Source organism: Aquarana catesbeiana, linkage group LG05, assembly GCF_042186555.1.
Source record: "Aquarana catesbeiana isolate 2022-GZ linkage group LG05, ASM4218655v1, whole genome shotgun sequence".
NCBI classification, from domain to species: Eukaryota; Metazoa; Chordata; class Amphibia; order Anura; family Ranidae; genus Aquarana; species Aquarana catesbeiana.
In genome coordinates, this window is record NC_133328.1 from 243,319,674 (window position 1) to 243,340,518 (window position 20,845).

Consider the following 20,845-nt stretch of genomic DNA (forward strand, 5'->3'; position numbering starts at 1 on the left):
AAGGCATTCATAGTCTTAGTACTCCAATGTTAAAATGCTAAAAAAAAGATACATAATTACATTAGACCACTAGGCAAAGAATGAATTGGTTCTAAACAAATGCATTTCCAACATAAAAAAGCATTCTAGTCAGGCAGGAGTACAAATTCTCTGTCCCACAGGTTACTAAATTAAGTTTTTGGAAATTCTTAGCTTAATCTTTTTCAAATGTGCTTACCTCCTCCATATGTTTGGCATAAATATGGAAATCTCCATACGTTTCCCAAGCCCACTGCAAATCCAATACATGTCAAAAGATACTGTATTTTATTATCCCACTTTGGTCTGTCCTGTTCATTTGGGACCTTTGTAAGTTCCTTACTTGACATAGCTGTATCTGTGTTCCTCTACTCAGAGGGCTCAAAGAACTCGTCTTTTTAACCACCCAGGAAAATAATTTATTCAGTTACACCAGCATTAATATGCATATTTGCATATAGCCTTGGAAAAACAATTGGTATGAAAAGGATGAGGTTTCTGATTTATAATTACTTTCTTTTTTCATTTACAGGAAACTACAAAGAAAGTTAATCTCTAACAGATATTTAAGGGTATTCGTGAATTTGTTGCCTTAAGTAAACACTACTAATCCATTAACCCATCCATTGTTAAATGCCTAAACATGTAACATTCAGTGGTGTAGCATTCTATATATCTCACACGTTTATGTTTCTACTTTTCACATTCAGTACATTTCTAGTCCTGTTTTAACACTAGGGATGGGCCGAACATCCCCCCGGTTCGCACCAGAGCATACGAACAGGCAAAACGTTTGAAAGAACATGCAAACCCTATTAAAGTCTATAGGACACAAACATGAAAAATCAAAAGTGCTAATTTTAAAGGTTTATATGTAATTTATTGCCATAAAAAATGAATGGGGACCCGGGTACTGCCCTAGGGGACATGTATCAATGCAAAAAAAAGTAAAAAAAAAAAACAGATTTTTCAGGTACTTGTGGACCATCTGCCAGGCACCCTGGATTTGGGGTGTCTTGGCTGATTGTCTCACAGTTTACTTTATGAATCCATATGGACAAATTGTATGATCATCATCTTTTAACAATACTGTTGTAATGCATTATGTCCACAGTGCTATTATGCGCTTTCACTCTGTAAAATGACTTTGTGTTTCATTGGCACAATATGCTTCTTTTTCCATTAGATGGCGCCAGACTTTCTAACCCAGCCTGACAGGTCTGACATTTTGATTTGGTTCCATATATATTCCCACATGTGAGTTTCTGTCCTATTTAGCATTCCCTATTTCAGGATCACTCTTACTTCCCGGTTCTTTTCCTCTATTACCGCACCGAACACCTCGGACGATGTGCACTATCGTGGAGACAGGGCATTGTAACCTGTCATCCCCTCCTAGCCTATCCTTGCTGGCTCACTTCACCATGGTAACGCTGCGCTCCACAGACGTCCGTTGCGGGAGGCGCGGCCACAGCAATGATGACTCCAACGTTAGATCTTTTCATCTTTGCGCATGCGCCGGCGCTCACCCTTTAAAACCCAGGAAATTATTAGACAGCTGCTAGCCCCCAGGCCCCCACCCCCCCACCGTCCCACCGTCCCACCGTCCCACCGTCCCACCGTGATACCCACACACTCGAAGGTAAGCTCTTACTTTGCAGGAACACCTCGATTCTATCCTACGTTTGCCTCTCCCCGCCCCCCCTCCCCCTGTGGGATACCTATATTTCAACCTTTTTGCATTCATGTTTGTGCAGGAATTGTCTTTGAGCCAACCACTAAGGGATCGCCTTTGGATATTTCTCCTCCCGGCATGCAGCTGGCATGTAACAGGCTCCCACTAATGGTTCTCCCCCATGTGGCTCACCTTTCATTTGCTTTGGTAAATATACCATTTTGCTCCTCTCCCCCCATCACCGGGACTTTTTCCTAGCACTTTTTAAACTTGAGCACCTCACGGCGTTCCCCACTTTCCGCCAATCCCCATATTACATATACCCGTTTCACCCACACAGCCACACCACTTTGGCAGTATATTTTCTACATGGAACTTCAGCCATTTCCTAACCCGAGGTTTGTTCACACATAAGTATCTTTGTCACATCGATACAAGGGCCCTAATTTGATGCCCCTCTTTCATCATACATATACACAACATTTACAACTCTCAAAACCCCTGATGAAGGTACCAGAGCTACCGGAAACATGTCAGGTATCGGGGTACACTACCCCCATGAGAGCATATTAACTATTGTCACCTTGTACATTTTCTCTGTTTCAGATTTTGATTCTATGTTGTATAGAAAGTTTTTCTCTGATTTTTTTTATACACCATATACTATAGACGCTCTTACGTCTTTTTTAAAGTAGATCAATAAAATATATATATTTTTTTATTTGAATGAGTCTGGTGGTCTGTTAAAGTCCCAACCTAAGGGGTATTCTTTGTTCTATGATTCATTACATAAGGGATGGGACCACCACACTTCATATTTGTCATGATGGAAGCCCCCTTTCTCGCTCTATTAAAGTCTATGCGACACAAACATGAAAAATCAAAAGTGCTAATTTTAAAGGTTTATATGTAATTTATTGCCATAAAAAGTGAATGGGGACCCGGGTACTGCCCTAGGGGACATGTATCAATGCAAAAAAAAGTAAAAAAAAAACAGTTTTTTCAGAAGCAGTGACTTTAATGCTTAAGGTGAAACAATTAAAATGAAATATTCCTCTAAATATCGTGCCTGGGGGGTCCCCTTAGTCTGCCTGTAAAGTGGCGCATCTGTGTGATGTGTAGAACAGTGCCGCAGCAAAGTTACATTTCTAAAGGAAAAATGTAATTTAAAGTTGCTCGCAGCTGTAATGTATTGCAGGCAATATAGATGAAAAATCAAGGAAAAATTGGCATGGGGACCCCACGGCCTGGTATGGATTTTAAGGGGAACTACATGCCAAAAAAAAAAATTTTTTTGGCATGTAGATCCTTAGCCAACCATGCAGCCTGGAGGACAGGATGGGGGGATGAGCAAGCCATACCAGGCCACATGCCCCTCAACATGGGGTGGGTGCTTTGTGCCTTGTCCCCATGTTTATGGGGACAAGGACCTCTTCCCGACAACCCTGGCCATTGGTTGTTGGGGTCTGCATGTGGGGGCTTATCGAAATCTGGAACCGATACCCATTCACATAGGTGGGGGGCCCCCAGATCCCAGCCCCCACCTATGTGAATGGGTACCGGGTACATTGTACCCCTACCCATTCACCAAAAAGTAAAAACCTCAATAGACAGTTTTTGACAATTGCTTTATTAAAAAAAGAGAAAAAAAAAAAAGGGGGCCCATGATGTACATCCATCTTCAATCACGCCACCCAACGGACCCGAAATATAGAAAAATAAAAAAACTCCGCCTCGATGGAAGGCCTCCCGGCGAATGCTGTCTTTTGGCTTTGACAGCTGTTACATCAGCAGGTGGCCCCCTGCCTATATAACACATGACATCAGAAGGGGGCGGGGTCACTTGAAGTTGATTGAGGATGGACATCGAGGGTCACTTTTTTTTCTTCTTTTTTAAATAAAGGAATTGTCAAAAACTGTCTATTGTGATTTTTACTTTTTTGACACTTTGTATGGTGAATAGGTAGGGGTACAATGTACCCGATACCCATTCACATGGGGGTGGGATCTTCCAGATTCCGATAAGCCCCTACCCGCAGACCCTGACAACTAATGGCCAGGGTTGTCGGGAAGAGGTCCTTGTCCACATCAACATGGGGTAGGGTGCTTTGGGGGGACCCCAAAGCACCCTCCCCATGTTGAGGGCAAGTGGCCTGGTATGGTTCAGGAGGGGGGGGCGCTCGCTCACCCCCCCTTTTATGGCCTGCCAGGCTGCTTGCTCAGATAAGGGTCTGGTATGGATTTGGAGGGGTTCCCCTTAAAATCTATGCCAGAGCCAAAGGGCCTAGTATTTTATGTGGCATTGGGACCCTGTGCTACCTGGAATATTGCTGGTTTACAGAGAAAGACATGCTGATTGCACAGCTGTGTGCTGGGCTATTTAGTTGTGACCTGGCTATGGCTCAGGGCCCCACCCAACAGACAAGAAGTCTGTGCATGGGAGTCAGGTGGACTCCCATTCCTCTGCAGGAGTCAGAGACTGTATGGGTGCAGCCAGGGCATGCATGTCTGCAGGAGACAGATGCACTTTGTGACAGAGCGGCAAGGCACTGATCCGGAGTAAGCTAGGAGAGAGCTTAACTCAAGGAATCCCTTTTGTTCTAAGGAGCAGACCTAAGGCCTAGGCTGCAGGCCTGAAGCAGCCGTGTGGCAATAACGTAAGCCAGAAAGTTGTAAGAGAGAGTGTCACCAGATGTACAGTATGGGTACCAAATAGGGACACAGTTACAGGGTCAAGAGGACCGAGGTCAACGCCTGAACAGCAGTGCTGACCAGAGGTGGCTCGGTATTTTCCATTTATTTCATTATTGCTTTGTGGAAGAAACCCCTGTGTGGGAATCCTGGATGGACTGTTTTTCTTTTACTTCAATAAACATGGTGCCAAATAAGCCCTTAAACTGCATATCTGGTGTAGACTCAGCTCACTGGTAAGCTCTACACTGAAGCTAAATAACCCCCAATATTACAACATACAGTATATATATATATATATATATATATATATATATATATATATATATACACACACACGCACACACACACTAGACTGCCTGCACTGTATATATAGTCTACACTGAATGCACTGTATATACAGTGGGGGCGGAAAGTATTCAGACCCCCTTACATTTTTCACTCTTTGTTATATTGCAGCCATTTGCTAAAATCATTTAAGTTCATTTTTTTCCCTCATTAATGTACACACAGCATCCCATATTGACAGAAAAACACAGAATAGTTGACATTTTTGCAGATTTATTAAAAAAGAAAAACTAAAATATCACATGGTCCTAAGTATTCAGACCCTTTGCTCATCATTTAGTAGAAGCACCCTTTTGATCTAATACAGCCATGAGTTTTTTTGGGAAAGATGCAACAAGTTTTTCACACCTGGATTTGGGGATCCTCTGCCATTCCTCCTTGCAGATCCTCTCCAGTTTTGTCAGGTTGGATGGTAAACATTGGTGGACAGCCATTTTTAGGTCTCTCCAGAGATGCTCAGTTGGGTTTAAGTCAGGGCTCTGGCTGGGCCATTCAACAGTCACGGAGTTGTTGTGAAGCCACTCCTTCATTATTTTAGCTGTGTGCTTAGGGTCATTGTCATGTTGGAAGGTAAACCTTCGGCCTAGTCTAAGGTCCTGAGCACTCTGGAGAAGGTTTTCATCCAGGATATCCCTGTACTTGGCCGCATTCATCTTTCCCTTGATTGCAACCAGTCGTCCTGTCATTGCAGCTGAAAAACACCCCCACAGCATGATGCTGCCACCACCATGCTTCCCTGTTGGGACTGTATTGGACAGGTGATGAGCAGTGCCTGGTTTTCTCCACACATACCGCTTAGAATTAAGGCCAAAAAAGTTCTATCTTGGTCTCATCAGACCAGAGAATCTTATTTCTCACCATCTTAAAGTCCTTCAGGTGTTTTTTTTAGCAAACTCCATGCGGGCTTTCATGTGTCTTGCACTAAGGAGAGGCTTCCATCGGGCCACTCTGCCATAAAGCCCCGACTGGTGAAGGGCTGTAGTCTTGGTTGACTTTCTACAACTTCCTCTCATCTCCCGACTGTATCTCTGGAGCTCAGCCACAGTGATCTTTGGATTCTTCTTTACCTCTCTCACCAAGGCTCTTTTCCCCCGATAGCTCAGTTTGGCCGGACGGCCAGCTCTAGGAAGGGTTCTGCTTGTCCCAAACGTCTTCCATTTAAGGTTTATGGAGGCCACTGTGCTCTTGGGAACCTTAAGTGCAGCAGAAATTTTTTTGTAACCTTGGCCAGATCTGTGCCTTGCCACAATTCTGTCTCTGAGCTCTTCAGGCAGTTCCTTTGACCTCATAATTCTCATTTGCTCTGACATGCACTGTGAGCTGTAAGGTCTTATATAGACAGGTGTGTGGCTTTCCTAATCACGTCCAATCAGTATAATCAAACTGCTGGACTCAAATGAAGGTGTAGAACCATCTCAAGGATGATCAGAAGAAATGGACAGCACCTGAGTTAAATATATGAGTGTCACTGCAAAGGGTCTGAATACTTAGGACCATGTGATATTTCAGTTTTTCTTTTTTAATAAATCTGCAAAAATGTCAACAATTCTGTGTTTTTCTGTCAATATGGGGTGCTGTGTGTACATAGTTACATAGTTAGTAAGGTTGAATAAAGACACCAGTCCATCCAGTTCAACCTGAGTGAAGTGTACATTAATGAGGAACATTAATGAGGAAAAAAATTAACTTAAATGATTTTAGCAAATGGCTGCAATATAACAAAGAGTGAAACATTTAAGGGGGTCTGAATACTTTCTGTGTATGTGTGTGTGTGTGTGTGTGTGTGTGTGTGTGTGTGTGTGTGTGTACTAAACTGCCTGCACGCCACTAACTAACCTGACTAATCTAACTCAAGTTCTCTGTCTCCTCCACGCGATCACACTACATACGCCCGCCGTGTAAGCAGCCTTATATAGTGTGGGGCGTGGACTTAGCCCCCTGAGCCATGATTGGCCAAAGGCACCCTGCCTTTGGACAATCCTGGCTCTCACAGCAGATCGCACTCTGATTGACCAAAGCATGCAGGTCAGGTGCATGCTTTGGCCAATCAGCAGTCGTCAATGCACTGCGATTTCTCAGTACATTATGGGGCACTCCGCGGCACTCAAATTCGTCACGAATGCCCCATATGTTCGGTTCGTTTGCAAACAAAACGAACACCTGATGTTCATGTCAAACTCACGTTCGATTCGAACATATGGTACCATCGCTATTTAACACCAAGGTAAGTAATTTCTTAACTCAGGAGACTTCTGAAATAATAGTCTATGCCCTCTTTTTCTCCTAATGTTTTGCCAAGTATATGTGGGATTTTGTCTGCCTTTTGATTTAATGAAACTTACTAGCCCTGACTGTCAAAAATGTTTTGCACGCAATAGAAGTTTTTTAGTTTACCAAATACTCCTTAAACTACTTCAGCCCTGGAAGATTTGGCTGCTCAATTACCAGGCCAATTTTTGCGATACGTCACTGTGTCGCTTTAACTGACAATTGCCTGGGCGTGCGACGTTGTACCCAAACAAAATTGACGTCCTTTTTTTCCCCACAAACAGAGCTTTGTTTTGGGGGTATTTGATCATCTCTGCGGTTTTTATTTTTTGCGCTTTAAACAAACAACAAAAAACAAACAAAAAAGAGCGAAAATTAAAAAAAAAAAAAAAACTCAATATTTTTTACTTTTTGCTATAATAAATATCCCCATTTTTTTTTAAAAAAAGCTAATTTTTTGCTCAGTTTAGGCCGATATGTATTCTTCTACATATTTTTGGTAATAAAAAAAAAAAAAAATTGCAATAAGCGTATATTGATTGGTTTGTGCAAAAGTTATATCTACAAAATAGGGGAAAGATTTTTTTTTTTTTTTTTTTACTAGTAATGGCGGTGATCCGCGATTTTTAATCAGAACTGCGACATTATGGGGGACAGATCAGACATTTTTTACACATTTTTGGGACCATTGGCATTTATACAGCGATCAGTGCTATAAAAATGCACTGATTACTGTGTAAATGTCACTGGCAGGGAAGGGGTTAACACTAGGGGCGATCAAGGGGTTAACTGTGTTCCCTAGGGAGTGATTCTAACTGTGGGAGGAGGGGACTGACTGGGTGAGGAGAGCGATCGTTGTTCATACTTAGTATGAACAACAGATCGCTCTCCTCACCCATGACAGCGCGGAGATCTGTCTGTTTACATTGACAGATCTCCATTCTGTCTCTGTGTAGAGCGATCGCGGGTGCCCAGTGGAGCCAATGCACACCGGCGTTTAGCTGCGGGCGCGCATGTGACCCTAGTGGTCAAAAGGCGAAACGACGTACAGCTACGTCGGTTCGCCCAGGGGAGTCAACCTGGCACAGTACAACTGCGGCGGCTGGTGGGGAAGGGGTTAAGGTAGTTCTAAAGGCACGAAGCATTAAGGTAAAAAAACCTTTTGCATGCAGCTTCCCCCCAGACACCCCCTCCCCCACACAAATGGGTCAACAACATACAACCGGATTGCTTCCCCAGTGACCGAGGAAACCATAGAGGAACTACGTTCCTCCTGACTTTCTCTCCAACTGCAGAGCCACTGCGGTTGAGCACCACCCGCAGTGGAGAAAATAAACTGCACCTGCCTACACTACCCTCCTATTTAACAGATGCAACCAAAGGTAGTTTAAGAAAGAACAGTAAACAATTTCAAACAACATAGTCAGAATATCTTGTAGGGAGCTGCCCACAGTTAGACTGCAGAGGGCTTCCCTTAACCTCGGTAGAGTCACTTGGAACAGATTCCTTAACAAGTGGTGACTCCGGGGGCCTCAGGTAAAAGGGGGTCAGAAACGCCTTCTGTCTTTTCCTCACCTGTGCCCGTGATTAGTTCCTCAGAAGAGTCAGTACAGTCTATGGTACAAGATTAGGTAGATGGGGCCTCTGGATTCTTGACTTCGATTTTGTCAGGCTCTAGGTCCTGGGTGGCTGGAGACTTGAGTACGAGGGACAGCAGGAACCAGTCAGTTGGAGCATCATGCAGCGTCGAATGCCTCCTGTTCATCGGTGGACCCCCTGGGTTAATCACCACCGAGTACACAATGTCACAGCATGTTTTGATGCAGTCTCTTATTGACAGGATTGGGCCACTCGTAGACCAGGTCATAGACTGGTGTAGGTGGAAAGGCTGCTCAACCACTCCCACTCGGAGCTTGGGCTCCAGCTTACTCCACCTACCATGTTCTTTATTAGCACCTGGTCCAGATGTTACACATGTTCCTTCAATGTCTTGGAGATGTTGATAATGTAATCCAGGTAAATCAGTGCTGTCTCAAAATTGAAATCCCCAAGACATCTCTCAATTAGGTGCTGGGGGCATTACTGAGGCCTGAAGGGAATGTGTTTAAACTCAAACAAAATCCCAGGAGTGTAATAAAGGTGGTCTTCTCCCTGTCTTAGTCCTAGATTGGGACCTGCCAGTAGCCACTGGTCAGGTCTAAGGTGGAGAGGAGTCTGGCTCATCCAAGTGCCATGAGAGATTTCTCAACCCGAGAAACAGGGTAGATGCCCATGTGGGTGCATGCGTTAAGTTTGTGATAGCCCACACAGAACCGCCGACCGCTGTCTTTTTTGTGCACCAGTACAATGGGAGCTGCCCAGGGGCCGTGACTTTCCTGGATCACCCCACTATATAATGTGGAGCAGTTAATTGACTTCTTGGCACAACACTGGGGGGAATGTGGCAATATTGCTCTTGGATGGGCTGTGTATTCCCTGTATGAAAGGGGTGGTTGATGGCCTCAATCAACCTGTAGTCCCCACCCAGGAATGGTTGTCTGCACCAACAAGTGTTTCTCCAATAGGTGATGGAGCAGCCTCTGCTGAGGTATACGAAAGTCCTTATGGGTGATATTCAGCTGTTCCAATAGATATTTGTACTGGGACTCGTCACAAGGAGCCATAGCGGCATGCAAGGGGGCACACAATGCTTTCACCCCTGGCTGGGCCTTGGAGATGCATTGACTATGTACAGTGTATAAATCCACGAAGCGGCCTGGGCAGTGAGATGGGATTTGCCCCTAGGTTGACAAGCTGTACCAACACTCTTTCACGGTGAACCTTAGATAGTGTGCGGTCCACCAACCATTCTCCAGGCATCAAGAGGTCTGTGTGGGGGTTCTACCATAATGGTGGCCCCTTGATGCTTCCTGTGAGCCCCCACTGGGAAGTACCAGATGGCCTCTTGTGAGGGTGCCAAGATTAGCTTTTGTTTCAGAGGGTGCGAACCACCCCTACTTCTTCCGATTGTCTCTTGGTTGCTCTGCACTGGGCCTCATAGGCCTGAAGCATTCTAGGCCACACTGCTTGTGGGCTGCAGACACGAGCCCACTGGCCCGAATGTTCATATCTGGCCAGTAGGCGTGTCATGTCCAGGTCTTTCAGAATGTTCATGCTCAGCACTACAGGCACTGCGGGGTTAACTGGGCCATGGGACACAACTACCCCGTTCTACCACCTGGTCCTCGATTTGAATTTTTATCCAGGTGATGCCTTCGACTCGTATAGGAAGGTTATTGGCTGCTCGCGGAGACAGCCAGCAGGGGTCCAGTTTCTTCCGAGCTCTGAACTTTTGCACAAAGAAGTCATACTCCATGATGGTGACCTCTGACCCGGGGTCAATCAGGCATGGGGCCTTCTCCCCGTTAACTAGAACAGAGACCATGGTGCTTAGAGCAAACATCCCTTCAGCTTTGTTGGGACTTGAAGTTGCCTGTCCTGGGGGTTGTCCCCCTGCCCCGGGAACTAGTAGTTTAATGATGGCCTGGGTGGGTTCCTAAATCCAGACCGCCCACAATTCTTGGATAGGTGTCCATAGCAGCTACACTGCCAGCATTTTCAGTCCTCATTGGAATTCCTATGCAATGGGATCTAAACCCTTTAGGGCGAAGGTGAGTTCTTCTTAGAGATGGCTACCTCCTGTTCCAAGGTGGCCAGATTCTGAGCCAGTTTAGTCAGGGCTGTTTGCATGGCAGACAGGGGTGAAGGTGCCAGGGCCCTCTCTTTGAGATACACTGGTTCAAATTTCTTGGTTACTGCCACTGTTGCATCCACTTCCTCTTGCTCCCACACTACCGCATCAACCACCGCATCGTGGAAGTCGTTGGCTGTGCCTTAACTTTCTCCTGCAGAGCCCTCCATGATGGACCTGCCTTCAAACCAGTAATGAATTGGTGCCTCAGTATGTGGTCTGAATCAGCAATGTTAGCATAGCCGCAGGCGTCCCTTTTCTCTAGGCACAACCAGAGATTCTGCACAGCCATCACATAGTGAGTGAGGCTCTCATCCTCCTGTTACTTGCTTAGGAAGAATCTTCGCTGCAGCTCCAGCAGAGGTAGCTTCTCCCCAAACAGGCCCTACAAATGTGACACAATCTGTTCTAGAGTAGCCTGTTCCTCCCCTCTCAGTGCTATCACCGCATGGGGAGTATCAGCCTCTAAGGCGTTAATAGACAGTTCCACCACCAACCGGGCGAGACCTAGAACAGGCGTGCGGCACTCTCCAGTCTCTCCTCCCATGCTGCCAGAGGAATGTTAGAACCATTGAACTTGGGTATTAGAGCTAAGGCCAATTCAAGCAGAGTTATTCTGAAGCCCGGTCCTCCTTCTGCTCCCGTTGCAAAGGACATATCCTTCCGACTGCTGCCAACAGTGCCAAGTGTACGTGGGATGCAGCGTGGTGCGGCGGCAATAATTCTACACAGTCAGGTGCAATAACTTTTCTTGAAACAGCACAGCAACAGTTCACAAAAATCTGGTGAGAAGACTGCCCAACCAGGTGCACTCACAGTTACATCAACGTGAACAGAGTGAGTTCCAGCCAGAGAGACAGAGTCTGTAGAGAGGCAGAATATGGCCTGGCCGTTTTGTGCCCAATCTGGAAGATGTCCAGGAAAGATGTGACCCTGCACTTTCCCTCAGTGGCGGCCACTCATAAGGGGCTAATCCATGCGCCTGGCACCTAATCTCCATGCAGGGTGCCGGACGCATGGATTTCAATGAGGGGGGTTTTTTAGGCACATGATTAGAGCCCGAGGCTCTAGCTGGCTTCAAAAAGGGTGAGCTCACTCACTTGTGTGGCATTAGCGAATCCATATTTGTTTGCCAGATTTGTTTGCCACCCCCCAAAAAATTGAGTACCAGCCACCACTGCTTTCCCTACTACTGGTACTCTCCCTAACGGGGTTTAAGGGTGGCTTCCTCATGCTTCTCCACCAAGCCTTCCTTATCTTTCTCCTCCCAGAAGTTATTTTTAAAAATAAAAATGTTCCTTTATTAACACTTTAACTGCACAAAGCAGCTTCTGATAGTTACATATTATTCATTATGAAGAAAATTTGAATTATTAATTGTTTCAAGTTTTTTACCTTAACAGATTTAAATGTGACAATATATTCACACAGTACCATGTAAAACTATATTTCCTGGCGCCAGTATGGCATGATACATGTTTCTGCCTTTGTCCACAGTACCAGTGTAGATCTATAAATTGTTTACACCCACACAACAGCCATTTCCCTATTTTGTTCTGACAGAACTCACAGCTAGTGCGAAGAGAAGAAACCCTTACCTACCACCTTTGGTGGTTTTCCGCGCGGGTTCAGCCTTTTCTCTAGCACAGACCCTGACAAAAATAGTGCGGAAAGCTTTCAGCTGTGCGCAGGGGCAGGTTGCAGAGGAATAGAGGGAGCAGTCATCTTATTCCACCAGATGGCACTGCCCCATGGGTGCCAATCGACATAGTTCATCGTATCTGTTGCCAACAGCACTGTAGTGATTTGCAGCCTCTGCCTGCAGCATATATAGTTACATAGTAGGTGAGGTTGAAAAAAGACACAAGTCCATCAAGTCCAACCTATGTGTGTGATTATGTGTCAGTATTACATTATATATCCCTGTATGTTGCGGTCAGGTGATTATCTAATAGTTTCTTGAAGCTATCAATGCTCCCCTCTGAGACCACCGCCTGTGGAAGGGAATTCCACATCCTTGCCGCTCAACATCAAACATGGTAAATCAACCAGTCATTTGGGTACACACTCATGAAGAGACACATCGATTTCACCGCAAAGCTTTGTGGAAGCAGTACATTATTGACACTAGTCAGCCTGCAGCCCTCCTCTTTATCGTCATAATTCCTCACTTTACAGCTTTCCTCCCACTCCTTAAGATTCTCTCTCTCTGCATCTGCTCTAACATTTGCACCCTCAAGCAAGAGGAAAGAAAGTCTGACAAGATGTTTAAGAGGCTTACCTTTCAGCACATCAAGAGGCAAATAAGTTCAGCACTGGGTTGCACATAATAGGGCCAAGTAGAGGCGTGAACCTCATTGCAAGCTATTGTAAGTTTCCAAACCCAATCCTGCTGTCTATCAACAGCCTTGACCAGGTGGTCATCTCTTCCACAGCTGCTGGAGAGGAAGAAAAAAGATGTCTCTTCTTTACAGCTACTCCCATTCCATCTTGCAGAGTTGGCCCCCTTTCGTGGGTTTATAGCCTGTGTTGCACCATAGTTATAGATGCCCACCTGCCATTTTTTTGGCCAAAAGGCCATTCCTGCCCACCACCAGCATGTGCAAGGTAACATTTTGTTTTTGCTGGACCATGTGGTTAGCTACAGGATCCACATGGCCACTGACATGTGGCCCAGCAAGTATGAGCAGGGACCTTACATCTCCTTTACAGCCCAATGGGTAAATGTGTTGGCTGATAGAAAGCATGCAGGATGGGGCACACTGCTGGAGACGGTGGTGCCACCCCATGTCCTGTACCTTGGTGATGGTGACAGCACGGTTACTTCTAGCTCCTCCATGATGGCCTTATTCAGTGTCTCATCAGAATCATGTTTTACACTAATAACTGCTTGTTTCATGCTGATAAGTGCTCATGTTTAAAGCTGATAAGCATTTATTCTAAGAGTTAGTGCTTGTCAGTGTGAAATTAGTTGGTAAAAGCATCACTCCTCCTGCTGTACTAGTTTTATGGATGTGCAATAATAAAGGAATCTTTTTTCTGTAGTGCGGTCATCCACTATCTTAATTTATGGACCTTTAGTGAGAAGCTGTTGTAAAGTTTGGGGGATAATAGCTCCACGGGACCAAGTGCATAAACCATTTAAACTTTAAACAAAAAGGCTTTTATTTGTAAGCAAATCAAAAATAAAGCTTCATACAGCACAAAAATATAAAACAAAGTCTGCTTATCTTCAGCATAAAATAAAGTCTGCTTATCTTCAGCATGAAGAAAATTAAAGAAAGGGCACGTACAGTTTGTGGCTGGGTCTTCACTCCAGAGTTTTAAGAGTCCTCGTTGGATCTCTAGCAGCTTCCAACAGATACACAGCTCATCATGACAGGTGTAGTCACCTACTCCTCCTCACCACCACCTCTCACTAACTTCCTGTCTTTTATGAGCTGTTTTCTGGAGGCCTTTAACCCCCTGTGTGCTGAATCCCTGCGGTCAGGGGTGGAGGCTCTTTCCCACCCGAATATCACTTAAGAGCCTCCCAAATTCCAGGTCCCAAAACTCTCTATTAAGACAGAGAGGACTGCGAGTCAGTCCTCTCCTGATTGACTCTACTCCCGGTAATTCCTTACCCATTCTGGGTGACCCCCTGAACACTACCGCACTTCCCTTAAAGGGACCATACCCCAAATATCGGTGCTATATAGCACCCATCCAGGATCCAACCTTGGCGTCCTGTACACTGAATATGCCCCCAGTTATATTGTGGGACAGCGTGGAATGGCCTGAAGAGGTATATGCGTTTCTAGGATCTTTTACCTACTGCCTCCCTCCACATCAGGCAAAGACAGCTGCAGATAGAGGAGTAATACCAGGAAGAAAGTTGGGGTGCCAGCAATAAGGAGGAAATGGTGCCAGCATCCAAGCATATGTGGGTGGGTTGAGATTCTTGGGGACACTGTTGTCTTCAGTGACGTAGAGGACTATGGGTCCTCTTCTGCAGGCAATTTGTAGCGAATGGGCTCACTCATGTTGAAATGCTGGCACAAAGGCCCATTAATTTGGGCCATGAAGGAGAGATACAGTTACTGGTTGGCCACACTTTTGTATCTCTAATACAAGGGGAATATGGTGTTGCCATAAAAGAGGGAATTACTTAATTTAATGAAAATGAGCAAGTCCTAGATTTGAAATGATTACAAAACCCTTACAGCTGATTCTAACAACTACATTTTCCCTTGTAACCTGACCACCCCCCAAAATATTTATATCCTGTGATTGTCATCCACTGCCACTACTACTGACCTGCCATCATTACCAGCTCACGTGACCAATACTGGCCAGCCACCATTTACACATTTTGTTGCCACTATTACCATCTCCTGTACTGCTGTGGGCCTGCTACCATTACAATCTCCTGACTCCACTACTGGCCTGCCACCAATACCAGCTCTTTCAACAGCTGCTGGCCTGCCACAATTATTATATTCTGCCACCCATGCTTGACTGTCACCAATACCATCCCCTACCACTGTGCTGGGCCTGCCACCATTACCATCTCCTGCCACTGTTCTTGGTCTGCCACCACTACCAGCTCCTGCCACTGCTGCTGGCCTGCCATCATTGCTATCTCCTTCCATCACTGCTGGTCTGCCACCATTACTAGCTACTGTCATCACTGCTGACCTACAACCAATACCAGATTCTGTCACCTCTGCTGACCTACCATAAGGGATGAGTGGATGAGTGCAAGGTTCTTTGGCTGTTCAGGTGTTCGTCTGAACACTAGACTCCTGACACATTTGGTGGGTGGTGATGTCATTTACAGTAGCAGTATTTCTACTGCTATTGTATACCGTATGACAGCTTCCTTCCTGTCAATGGTTGCTAAGGAAGTGTCCTTAGCATTCAGTAATGTCACCTGGCTCCATTCATTTGCTGGCTTGGAATCCCCTAGATGTTTAGTAAACAATGGGGCTGGGATAGCGTGATATACAGTAAAACACAGAATGTGGGCACATTGGCCAATAACATTGCTCAATATGGCAATGGTGACCTTACCACCTGGGTTCCCACCTCTTTGTTTACTTTAAGCAGAGAAGCCCCAAGAGCTTTAATTCATGATGAGCCAATGACAAAATCAGATGTGCTTTTGGTTGGCTGGATTCTTTTCTTTCAGAAGGTGTCAGGCATTGTTCATTATAAGTGATGGATTTGCATCATTGGACAGTGTCATTGACAAAGGGATCATGGGACTTTTTTGATAAAGGACTTTATTAAAATCCCCCTGGCAAGATATTCTCCCTACATGTTGAGTGCATTTGGCCTGGTATGGTTCAGGAGGGTTGGTGCACACCTGCCTACTCCCTTTCCTGCCATACATGGGTGTATGCTTGGATAAGGGTCTGGTATGGAATTTTCTTTTTTCTCTTGTTATTTTGCATGAGGTTCCCTATTAAAATTCATGCTAGACCCCAAGTTTTTTTTTATTTTGTGGGGTCCCCTCTTGACATTCAAACCAGACTCTCCTTAAGGATAAGGGTCTGGTATGATTTATTACTGGAAACCCCATGCTTTTTCTTGTATGGGTGTCCCCCAATATTCTATACCAGACCCTCATCTAGGATAAAGGTCTGGTACAGGTGAAGGCAATTCCCACCGACCTTATTTGCAAACAGACATCTTCCAGACCTGTTATGTCACAATTACCAGCTCCTGTCACCTCTCCCTGTTCTGCAATGATTACCAGCTTCTGCCACCTCCGCTGGCTTGTCAATGCCACTTCCTGCTACTGGCCTGTTAACATTTCTAGCTCCTGTGCCACTTCTGGCCTCACCACTGGCCTGCCACTATTATCAGCTCCTGCTACAGTCACTGGACTGCTACCATTGTCAGCTTTGTGACTTTGGCTGGCTTGCCATCATTACCAGCTCCTGCACTCCAGCCTGCCTGCAATGATTAACAACTCCTGCCACTGCAGATGGCCAGCCATCACCAGCTCCTTCCACCACTGCTGGTCTTCCACCATTATTTTTTCCTGGTCTGCCACCATTACCATGTTCTACCATTCCTGCTTGCCTGCTACTAGACGTGTATAACAGAAATGTTTGTTAATGTAGCGCTCTGGGGTTTAGTCAGGAAGCTCCTCACCAAATTCCTTGTCAGAAGTAGCTACTGCCTGGGTGTACTTTCCTTTTCTACAACCAGGTGGTCGGGCACTTGGAGGTATTAGATTGAGATGGACAACTCAAGGTCAGGTTGTGGGCATGTGGGGTGTCTTAGCCAATGGGCGGGGATTTTGTTGAATCCCTTGGCCTGCTGGGAGAGCCTATGGGTTTGGGTGAGGTCAGGTTATCCAGGTACTTGTGTGCCACCCGGACCGCCGTCTGGATGGACCAGTGTCGTACGCCCTGGGCTGCTAGGCTGGAGATTGGGCCTATCCTGGGGTATCTGGCTGCCAGGCTGTGTGAGGGCCTATCCAGATGTCTATCCTGGGGCCAGCGCAGGGTAGGGACTGCAGCTTGCAGTGTAACCAAAAGTGATGGTCCTGCCGGCCGGAGAATCTGTCAGTGGTCGGAGGTAGAAGGGAATCTGTCGCCACAAAGGGACCAATCGCCTTTATCAGGAACCACGGTGAGTAACTGAAGCAAGTACCGAGCAGTATTCTCACCAAATGGGCACGGTGGAGAATCTGGAAACTTCAGGCAATGATCAAATCAGGGACCCAACCAGCAGAGGTGATGCTTGCAGGGGTGAAGCTTGAAGGTATACGAAGTGCCAAGCTAGGGACCCAGCAGGGAAGCGTCGGTGACGCTTGAGGGAGATACCACCGCATAAGCTTTGAGGAGCTCACGGGATTCAGAGTTAGTGAATCAGAGGGTCCAGTGAGAGACCAGGAGCCCAAGGGGCTGAAGAACTACAAGGATAAGTTGTAGTACAGCTGAGAAAACTGTTATTTTGAGTTAGGAACTTTTTAAGTACTGTTACCATAGGAGACAGCAATCCTGCACGTGCAGAAGTGGCACCTTGCTGGGGCCTTTCCCTGTACCGCTGTTCTCTTATTGAAGTCTCGGAGTCTGCCATTTGAAATTGCAACTACTTAAGGGTGTCCTGCCCTAACCCTCTTTCCCCTATAAATTATAAAAAGGACTGTCAAAGAAATATAACTTCTTTACATCCAAGAAGTGACTGGTGCCCAATGACTTTTACCACCTTTGCACCCACTATGCCTCACAACCCACCACTAATTGAAGGATGTCCGTTACCTTTTGCCCTGAAGGTTCCCATTGGACAGGAAGAGGTCAGAGATTCTGCTACATTTAGTTTTGGACGGATTTGTTATGTTTCTAGTTTTGTTTAGTTATTCTCTTTCGGAATTCATTTAGTTTAGTTTTGTTTATTCATTTTCAAACAAATTCAACATTTTTGGAAAAATTACAATTTGAATTGGACGAAAATTGATCATATCGGGTCTGGTATGGATTTTAAAGGGAAACCCCACGCCAAAAATGAAACAAAAATAAAACGTTGTGGGCCCCCCAAAAGCCATACCAGATCCTTATCTGAGCATGCAGCCCGGCAGGCCAGGAAAGGGGGGACGAGCGAGCGCCCCCCCTTGAACTATACCAGGCCATATGCCCTCAATATGGGGGGGAGCATTAGGGCGGGGGGCTCTCCCCCAAAGCACCTTTGCCAAGGGTCTCTTCCCCACAACCACAGACGGTGGTTGTGGGGGTCTGTAGATGGAGGCTGATTGGAATCTAGAGGTCCCCTTTAACAGGGGGGCCCCCAGTTCCCGCCCCCCCATGTGAATAAACATGGGGTACACTGTACCCCTACTCATCCACCAAAAAAGTGTCATCATTAAATAAAAACAAAGAGACAGTTTTTTACAAGTCCTTTATTAAAAAAACAAAACAGAAATAATGTACAAAGTAAATCCAGCGTCAACGACAAATGGCACCGCACCGGGGAAAAAAAAAACAGGTCAGCACATGTCCCTGGCCTCCTGGCTTCTTACCGACGGTAAATAAACAAAGGGGTGTGTCCCCGATGACAGCAGGTGTCCCCTCCCTTTTGTTTATTTACCATCAGTGAGAAGCCAGGAGGCCAGGGACATGTACTGACCTGTTGACTGACAGTTCCGGTACCCAGTGCCCACAGTAAACAAACAAAGGGGTGGGTCACCTGTCATTGGGGGAGCTGCAGTGTAGTTGATGGTGGGTGATGCTGGATTTACTTCAGGGGACAGTGTTTTTCTTTTTGTTTATAAAGCGCTTGTCAAAAACTGTCTTTCTTTTTATTTATTTTTGACACTTTTTTTGTACCCCATATTCATGCACATGGGGGGGGGGGGCTGGGATGTGGGGCAGGGATTCCGATAAGCCCCCCTCCTGCAGATCACCCCCAAAACTGCCCAGAGTTGTGTGGTAGAGACGATTGTCCCCATCAACATAGGGACCAGGTGCTTTGGGGGGAGGGGCCCTCCTGTGGCATGGTATGGTCCAGGGGGGGTGCTTGCTTGTCCTCTCCACTTTACCTGACCTGCTGGGCTACATGCTCAGATAAGGGTCAGGTATGGTTTTTGTGATAGTGATCTCTGTGCCCCTAGTGTTCCCATTGCCTTCCAGACTGTCCACAGTGGCTCTCAGTCTGTTCCTGCTTGCAACCTGTATGTATCTTTTAAGAATTCCAGTGTTCTAATGCTTCTGTTTCCCATGTGACCACCAGTGTCTGCAGTATTTTCCAGTGTCTCCCAGTGTACTGGGTGTCTGTTTCCTACTTGGTGTTCCTGTTCACTGCTACCTGCTACCTGCTCTTAGCAGTATGCTCACAATGTATTGCTAGTCTGTTTCTTGCTCATTGTCCCCTTGCACCTCTAACCACAACTAGACATTACTGTTTGTGTCTTTGCAATCGCTCCTCATTGTCCTGTGTGTCTCTGTGCACATGTTCCTAGTGTTTTTGTGTTTCCATGCACACCTGCTGGCTTGGGCTATACTCCATACTGTCCTGTAATCCCTGCGCCTCAGCACTGTAAAGGATTTGTATCTGGTTATCAGCCCTTAGTTCACAGTAGTTGGCTGCTCCAGTGAGTACTACAACTCCAACCTGGGAATCGTCTGCAGTGCAACCAATCTCCACCTTCATGAGCCCTGGAGAAGACTAAGCAGTTCTATAGACACTGCGCCTTGGCCCTTTCAAGGGCCATCACCTTCACAGTCAGTGCGGGCAGGCTGGGTTCCCCCCTGTCAGGTATCCTTCCTATTCAGTGCCTCATCTGTACCCTGTGTACCTGCATTTCCTGCAACCCCTGTGCACCACCATGTATCGCATACATATTGTCACCTCTGTGTTCCTATAAGCTCAGCATCTCACTGCTGCTAAGATACTCCTGTCTCCCTGTGAGCCTGTGTCCTGCCTGCCTGTAAGACCATTCCTGTGAGTCCTGTATTCTGTGCTTTCCAAGATTCTCATCTTTGTGCTTCCCTGTACGAGCCTGCATAGGTGCGCTTTCAGAGCACGCCGCCATCAAGCATGCAATTTTGCATGATGCTAACCATACGTGACAGTTCTCCTTTGTGACACCTGCCTTGTCTCTCCCTGTGAAATTATGACATATTAGAGGTACTAATCTAATATATATTATAATATAATACTAGAATATAATTTAATTTGAATAAAGCACATGGAAAAATGGACTTTAGAGGCACCAATTATAGAAAAAATAAAATAAATTTTATTACTTATATAGCATAGATGGCATTTAAAATACTGCCAATTGTAGTGAACAACTAAACCTCTCCAATATCGATCAAATACATTAACAACATAAAACAATAGCTCTACATGTTTTGCGAAAAACGCTTCTTCAGGAGCTTGGTAAATTCTAAGAGAAGAAAAAGAGCCAGTCAATAATAAACATAATAATGTATATCAATGATAAAAAAAATGTCTCAAAGCTATGACCCCATGGCACAGGTAAGACCCCATGGCATCAATCCGAAATGACCACAACTGGGACAGTGCAGTGGATAACACGTGGGGATGTGCCTGATGGAAATGGTAAAAATAGTAACTATGGTTCTATCAGGCACGTCCCCACGTGTTATCCACTGCACTAT

At 45.7% G+C, this 20,845-nt stretch overlaps 1 protein-coding gene across 1 annotated transcript in view; it reads right to left on the reverse strand.

The window, feature by feature from the left end:
- LOC141144710 (sodium-dependent neutral amino acid transporter B(0)AT3-like) overlaps positions 1–368 on the reverse strand; it is a 339,059-nt gene extending 338,691 nt beyond the window's left edge. Inside the window, exon 1 of the mRNA XM_073630653.1 lies at positions 218–368. Within this exon, the coding sequence (XP_073486754.1) occupies positions 218–368 (151 nt within the window). The remainder of the gene's footprint in view (positions 1–217) is intronic.
- Between the last annotated feature and the right edge of the window lie 20,477 nt (positions 369–20,845).